At 57.7% G+C, this 8,039-nt stretch overlaps 1 protein-coding gene across 1 annotated transcript; it reads left to right on the top strand.

Annotated features, from left to right (window-relative positions):
* Positions 1-845: 845 nt before the first annotated feature.
* On the top strand, positions 846-7,000 carry LOC144273770 (chelonianin). The gene is made up of 5 exons (XM_077832471.1): positions 846-930; positions 1,274-1,444; positions 2,383-2,520; positions 4,928-5,059; positions 6,990-7,000. The coding sequence occupies exons 1-5, from the start codon at positions 846-848 to the stop codon at positions 6,998-7,000; spliced, it is 537 nt and encodes a 178-aa protein (XP_077688597.1).
* Positions 7,001-8,039: the final 1,039 nt, after the last annotated feature.

Below are 8,039 nucleotides of genomic sequence, written 5' to 3'. Positions count from 1 at the left end.
GGGCCCAGGATCCCAGACGGGATTGGCTCTAGGTGGATTCCATTCCCAGCACTGCTATGTCACCCCTGGCTACGGTTTCAGCCCTGACAGATCCTCATCTAGCCATCACCCCTCCAGAGCTGCTGGTCCCCACGCTGCCCAGGGTTCAGATCTCTAGCTGAGACCCTCAGCAGCTGCTCATCTCTGCACCTTCTCCAGGATTTCTGCTTCTCTAGGGAGCTGACATGCCCGGAGCTGCATGCAGGCGTCCAGGAGGGGCCTGTCCCTGGCTTTGGGCAGGGCTTCAGTAACATGCCAGGCGTGGAGGATGTTTGCATTGGCACCTGCTGCGGCAGGGCACTGAGGAGACTCCAGCAGGGCTGAGCAGCGCAGGGGGTGTGACGCCCTGGTACCAGCAGGGCAGACAGCCTGTACCATGTCACCACGCCTTGCCTTCGTTACACCGTGTCGCCTGCCACCCAGAATCCTCTTGGCCTTCTCAGCCCTGCTGCACAACGTGCCCCATCTCCATGCCCTGCTCACAGGAACCCTGGGTTCCCCAGCTCACCTCCCCGTCAGTCTCACTTTGCATCAGGCTGTCTCCCCACAGGGCGCTCTGGACCTCCCTGTTTCTCCAGGCTCCTTCGAGGGGGTTTCCCAAACCCCGGGATCCGGGTTGTTTCCTCGTTCCATCCGGGGGGACTGATTTATTGTCAGACAGCGCGTGCTGGGAGCTGGAGCATGGCAGGAGCCGATAGGTCACTGCGGGCACCTCCCCCCGCTCCTGACCAGGTCCCACGTGGACTAGGCTTTAAATCGCAGCCTGGCTTAGCGCTGGGCACTCAGACCCAGCTCCCGTCAGAACCATGGAGTCAGGCAGCATCTTCCTGCTCCTGGGGCTCCTCGCCGTCTGGGCCGAGCTGCAGGCTGTAGCTGGTCAGGGAGATAAACGTGAGTAAGGGAAGTTGCCCGTGGCTCAGATGAGGGTCCCAGGAGCTCTCTCTTTTGTAGAGGAAGTCACAACTTGCAGTGCAAGAATTGCCCTTAAATGTGCTTTCCCTGGGGCCGTCGCTCCCAGACCCCAGGGCTCAGAGTCTTTGCTGGAGGTGGAAGTGGATGTTTCTCTCCTGTGGCACCCACTTTCCCCGGAAGAGCTCTCAGGTCAGGAGTGAACGGCCACACCATGCAGGCCAGAGGCACCCTGCCGTCGCCTCCTCCCAGAGAGCACACGCGTGTGTTCAGGGCCATCCAGTGCAGATCTCTGCTCTCATCACAACCCATCTCCTCTCCCCAGGTGACATTTGCCGACTCCCGCCTGAGCAGGGACCTTGCAAGGGACGGATCCCTCGCTACTTCTACAACCCGGCCTCCAGGACGTGTGAAAGCTTCATCTACGGAGGCTGCAAGGGCAACAAGAACAACTTTAAGACGAAGGCAGAGTGTGTGCATGCCTGCAGGCCTCCTGGTGCGTGGGACAGAGCCCGGCCTCTCCCTCGGTGGGGCGGGGGCAGGTGCTGCCCAGATCCATACCATAAACTGGGGGGGCGGAATTACACTGGGGCTGGTCTCCAGCAGTTCAAGGAGCCCTGGTATCTCTCATGGTGGGAGGTCTGGTCAAATAAAAGGTCCCCTGAGTTCCAGCCCTGCTGTGGCTGGGGAGGGACCTGGGGGGTCCTAAATCACAGGGCTCGGAGCCGTGGCCCTGTTAGCCAGGAAGTCCTGAGTTCCAGTATAGCCTCCTACTGCGTGGCCCTGGGCAGCCACTGCCACCCTGTATCACGGTTTGACCTGCCTCCTGAAGAAGCTAATGGACACATGGGGCAGCCAGGGACCCAGGTCCCTGGCCAAGAGCCTGGGCAGGGGAGACCGCGCTGCCGGCATCTGACTCCAGTTCTGGCACAAGTGTGCTGTTCTACTGGGGTCGTGCTGGAGGCTTCACTTCCACCCGGAAATCCTGACAGCAGAGACTAAACGCCCGGCCCCTCGGACCCAGCTGCCCGCTCTGTCCGTTGTGCAGCATGGTCTGGCTACGCTGGGTAGCAATCGCGGAGCTCTGAGCGAGAGCTGGCTGTGCAGTGCCATGGGCTGAGGCTGTCCTCACACCTGCATGCAGCACTAGGGCTGATAGCACAGGGGAAGGGTCCAGAGCGCTGGGCAGGGGGACAGGCAGCTCTGCAGCGGCAGGGGAACAAAACCCAGTCCCATGAGCCTGCCATACCTGATCCCAACTCCCAGGCCCCCCAGCCCAGAGCTGTCTCAGGAAGCTGGAAGTGTCTGCTGCCCTGGACCTCTGCCCAGGGAGCTGCCAGTTCAAGGTCCTAAGGCAGAGGCTGGGAGTCCCTTTGGCTGGTGCAGCTAAGTGACAAGACTGGTGTCTCCCTGTGTGCCCATTCTGCATTGCAGAGAGACCCGGGGTTTGCCCCAAGACCTCAGGCCCTGGCATTTGCCTGCATGGCTGCGACAGCGACTCTGACTGTAAAGAAGGACAGAAGTGCTGCTTTAATGGCTGTGGCTACATCTGCCTGACGGTGGCTCCAGCAGGTGAGTCCCGTCTTCCGGCCACAAGGACACCCTGCAGCTCAGCAGCCGCCCAGAGACGCGCTGCGGCCCCATCCCTCCTGGCACGCGCACCTGTCTGCCTGAGATGGTGTCTGCCACGCCGAGCGCAGGGTGTTTGGGGAGCAGCGATACGGGACCAGGGCGCTGACGGCTTCCTCCTATTTTCCAGGGTCTCCCTGACTCCCGTCTGCCAGGACGAGCTGCCTCAGCCCACAGGCCAATTGCCAAGATCGGATCAGCCCGAAGACAAAGCCCCAACCCCCAGGGTCTCTCCCCCATCCCCGGTGCTCTTGCCAGGAGAACAGGTCGAGGTTTCCTGGGATTCCTTCTCTTCCTCAATAAACATTTCCTGATGTCCCAGCACCTCGGCCTCTGCTTCCGTTCTCCAGGTCAGGCCTCCCCCAGCCTGGGCAGCCCCCACCACCCACCCCGCCCCTCTGGGCCTGTCAAGCTGGATCCAAGGCAGCTGCTTCTGTTCAGGGCTGCAATCCAGAGACTGAGAGACGCTGATTGCCTATGGGGTGCTCCCAGGGGTGTTGTGTTTAAGCCCCCAGAGGCTGGGCTCGCCCTGTGTCCTGGAGGGAGAGGGTATTAAGGACCACCAGCCTCCGGGGGGGTCAGAGCCTAGAGGGGAGGGCACCTCACACACCCAGACACATTGCTGGGGTGGGGACGCACAGCTGCTCAGCACCTCGAGGGGAGCAGGTCTGTCTCCACAGGACCCCAGACAGCACCTCTGGGAGGGGTTCAGGGGACACAATCCAGAGTGGCTGGGGAACAGGCATTTGAGGTGAAAGGGTCGGGGGAGGATTTTCTAAGCCGGCCCCTCCCCAGTAGCTCTGGGGGGAGTCGCTTGGGGGAGGAAGCCCCAGCTCAGAGCCTGTCAACCCCGCTCTCCCCAATGGGGTCGGTCCCTCTCCCCAGCAAGACCCAGTTCTGGGATCCAGCCATATTATTGCCATGCAAGTCAGGCACCTCCTCCAGGTGTCCTGGTGGCGAGTGTCTCACGGAAGAACAGATGGGGGGGCCAGGCGGGCTCCTCCCTCCGCTCTGCATTGCCCTGGCTGGTGTGGGCAGGTCGGGCCGGTCCCCTCAGGTGACCAGGCCTCCAGCCCTGCAGGGCTGCTCTGGACCCGTCTGGCTGGTTTCTCCGGGAGGGCGGCTCTGGGGGCTCTGGGCCCGTGTCAGGCTCTGGCAGTTCACAAGGGCAGCAGCACAAGCCCAGTGTGTCCACGGCTGATCCCCCGTTGCTCTGGGCCATGGCCATTTCCTCGTTCCCCTGGGCAGGGTTCCCCGTGTTGGGAAATGGAAGGGATGGGGGCTGGGCACCACAGTCCCTCTGGTCAGTCCCTGCTGGACAGACGCAGCCAGGCTGCAGGGCAGGGGCAGCTGAGCAGTAGCCAGGGGTCCAATGGGCGCTGCTGGGAATCGAATCCCCCGCGGGGACTTTTTCCAGAGCCAGTCCCGTCTCCAGAGCCCCAAGGGGGCTGGCGGAACCAGCTACTGGGGACACAACGGGGAAAGGGCCGTGACCTGGCTCCCAGCCCATGTCTGGGGTTGAAGGGTGACGCGCACTCCCCCGTGGGCCAAGCTGTCTGTACCCCTGGGGCCAGGAAGGAATTACACATGCGCACCCCGGAGCCACTGGCAGGAGCCAGGGATTTCCCTTCCCTTGGGCACTGAGTAGGGTCTGTCCCCTAGGATGGGGCGGACATGTGCCCCCATCAGTCTCTGAGACTGCAGCCAACGGGACTTTTGGGCCTGGACCTCCCTGTTTCTCCAGGCTCCCTTCAAGGGGGTTTCGCAAACCCCAGGATCCGGCTTGTTTCCTCGTTCCACCTGGGGGAACTGATTTATTGTCAGACAGCACGTGCTGGGAGCTGGAGCATGGCAGGAGCCGAGAGCTCACTGCAGGCACCTCCTCCCCTTCTGACCCGGCCCCACCGGGTTTAAATCCCAGCCCGGCTCAGGGCTGGGCACTGGACCCGGCTCCCGGCAGCACCATGAAGACAGGGGCCATCTTCCTTTCCAAGGACTCTCAGACTTCCAGACGTCCATTTCCGTGTCCACGTGCAATCCTTTGTGCCATTCCTCTAGCACTGGGAGGGGCAATGCCAGCTCTGCAGGGGAAGGAGGGACTCTTCCATCCTCTGGAACACCCTTGCCCCAGGGTGCTGAGGCTCTGCTGAAGCTGGACACGGATATTTTTCCCTGATGATTTCTCACTTTGGGTGGTAAAGGCCACATCACATTGCACAGAGACGCCCATAGGACAAGCCTCTGCTCCTGCGCTCTCATGCCTACCCTCTTCATCTGGGTGTGGGGGAGACAGATCCTTGGCAGAAGTCCCTGCTTCTGAGTCCCTTATCTCTCTGTCCTGTGTCCGCAGATATCTGCAGCCTCCCCACTGAAGTGGGCCCCTGGACTGCTGCCATTCCTCGCTGGGTCTACAACTGGCATTCTAAGAAGTGTGAGGAATTCTCTTATGGTGGCTGCAATGGGAACAAGAACAACTTTCAGAGTAACAGCCGTGTTAGTCTGTATTCGCAAAAAGAAAAGGAGTACAGCAGTAGCTCACGAAAACTTATGCTCAAATAAATTGGTTAGTCTCTAAGGTGCCACAAGTCCTCCTTTTCTTTTTAAGAACAACTTTGAGACTAAAGAAGATTGTCTCCAGGCCTGTGCAGGCCAGGGTAAGACCCATGACAACCTGGACAGGTGCTGCTACTTATACAGTGCAATGCTGGGAACACACCAGGGCCCCCAGGCTGCTCTCCAGTAAATGGGGCCCCTCGTGTATGTTCCCTACCTATTCCGACGGTGCCTGGGTGTAGTCTCGGTGTGGTTCAGGGCTGCTGCAGTTGGTATGGAGCATAGAATCATAGGACTGGAAGGGACTTTGGGGGCTCATCTAGTCCAGTCCCCTGCACTCATGGCAGGACTAAGTATTATCTAGACGTGGAATATGCACTGTACACGCACAGCGCATGCATATCTGATGCGTGGAGACGGTGAATGTGTGTTTACCTGTGGTGGAAAGGGAAGCCCTCACTGAAAATGCCAAGGTCAGGACAGGCTGAAAAAAAAAGACAGATCCTCCCAAAACTGGAGGTTAACACTGAAGTCAGATTCACCAATCAGTCACAAACTGTGCTCCTGATCCCCCACACTGGTTATCAAGAAGCTAGAAAAGAAATCACACAGCCCCTTTATTGCATTCCAGTTCCCTGGCTCCCAATCAGCAGCTCAGTGCAGTAAGGTGAGGAGTTATTTGAAAACTCTTCTCACTCTACAAAATGTTCTTCTGAACCCCAAAGGGCCAGTCACATTGCCAGGTGAATATTAGGTTGGATCTTGCCCAAAATACCAAACTGCCAGCCCATCCTTTAGCGTCTAAAACTAAAGGTTTATTAGAAAGGAAAAGAACAAGAGAGCTGTTAAATGGTCAAAACAATCAGGTCTATACATATGACTTCAGAGTCCATATATCAGGTTCTTAGCAGCATTGGTGAGTTTGCTGACTTGTAGAGTCCCTCTGGAACACATCCACAGCTTGGATGGGTTATTCAGTCCTTTGTTCAGAGCTTCAGTTTGTAGAGAAGTTACTCCAGAGGTGAGAAGCAGGATTGAAGACAAAAATGGAGAAGATGCAGCTGCCATTTTATATTCTTTGTCTTGTGGCTTGTACATCCTGTGTCCCAAACACAAACCTACAAGCACATGGGCATGGAAAAGCAATTGCAGGCCCCTGTCCACAGACTCATCCCTACATGTCCTGCTGACTCATAGGTGTAACCCCTGCCATCTCTCCGTGGGTTCATTGTGTAGCTGGCTGGATAGTGCTGATGCCAATCTGTCTGGGGGTGTCACCCAGAAACACAGCACAAGTTTGAAATACAAATATACCACACATATTTATAACTCACAATACAAATAGGATCCATACATATAAACATGATTATCATATTTAGCCAATCATAACTTTTCCACTGATACTTTACAGGGCATATCTTGTACGATTCATTGCAATTTTGTAACACTGGTATCAAGAACATTATAAATGGTCACGGCTAGTCCATACAGCATCACACACTGTATACATGGCCCATCTCTCACCGTCCCATAGCTGCAGACTGAAGGGAGCCCATCCCGTCCTGTCCTCCCACCTGCCCCCACCCTCCAGAGCTGGAAGAGTCTCAGTTCCTTTCTGCCTGCAGCTCTAGTCGTGCGAGTGACTAGCCAAGGAAATGGAAATATACCTGCTGGGTGTGTAAGGCACCCGGGGTCAATGCACCCTGATGCCATGTGCTGCTGAGGGTCAGCTCTGAGTCCCCAGTGTTGAGCCGGGCTGGAATTTAAACCGTCTTCAAGGCAGGACTGGTTAAGGAGTGGGGGAGGTGCCTCACAGTGCCATGGTACAAGGGCTCTGACGGCTTTGTCCTATTTCCCAGGGTCTCCCTAACTCCCGTCTGCCAGGACCCGGACTCCTCAGGGGACGAGCTGCCTCAGCCGCACTGGGGTCAATTGCCAAAGATCGGACTAGCAGGAAGACAAAGCCCCGACCCCCAGGGACTCTCCCCCATCCCCGGTGCTCTTGCCAGGAGAACAGGTCGTGGCTTCCTGGGATTTCTTCTCTTCCTCAATAAACAATTCCTGACATCCCAGCACCTCGGCCTCTGCTTCCGTTCTCCAGGTCAGGCCTCTCCCAGCCTGGGCAGCCCCCACCACCCACCCCGCCCCTCTGGGCCTGTCAAACTGGATCCAAGGCAGCTGCTTCTGTTCAGGGCTGCAATCCAGAGGCTGAGATGCTGAGTTGCCTGGTGGGAAACTTTCCCAGTAAGCACAGACAAGCTCTGGGATGTGCCTGGGGAGCTCTGGGAGCAGCCACATGGAGCAGACCAATCTTTACACTAGTGCCCAGGTTTTCACAATTGTGCAGGTTTTGTGCCTAATTTGGCCTGTGCAGCTGCACACCCGGTTGCCTAGTGCAAGTCACCCATTTACACACACAGTCATGTGCACTGGGCTCCCAAATGCACTTACATATTTGTGTACAAGCAGCTCTGGGAACGTGTCCCACTGCCTGCTCGGTCTGAGGCGCTTTGTGAAGCGGCTGCTTCTGGGGGAGGTCTGGATCTCCCACCATTCCCACCTTTATTTGGCTGCCTCTGTGTGACTGTTTTAATGAAACCCTGTGGAGGGCTGGGTCCGGCGGGCAGGCTCCCCAGGGGTCTCGGAACGCTCACATGCCTTGGGGCACTCAAACCACCAAAGAACAAGTAGAATCCCTGGCAGATGAGTCCTGGCACACGAAAGCAGTGGCAGAAAGACAAGGTTCTGTGGCTCCCATCTACACTCGCACCCTGGTCAGGTGTCTTCTCCCTAACACTGCCATCTTCCCTTCCTCCTCCTCTGGCATTTTGCTTTGGCCTTTGGCCTTTCACGCGTCGGGGGGTGCCCTGACTGGGCTCGGGGGATAGAATGTGCTGGGCACTGGAAGG

Source organism: Eretmochelys imbricata, chromosome 13, assembly GCF_965152235.1.
Source record: "Eretmochelys imbricata isolate rEreImb1 chromosome 13, rEreImb1.hap1, whole genome shotgun sequence".
Taxonomy (NCBI): Eukaryota; Metazoa; Chordata; order Testudines; family Cheloniidae; genus Eretmochelys; species Eretmochelys imbricata.
This window is presented reverse-complemented; position numbering and strand designations above follow the sequence as displayed.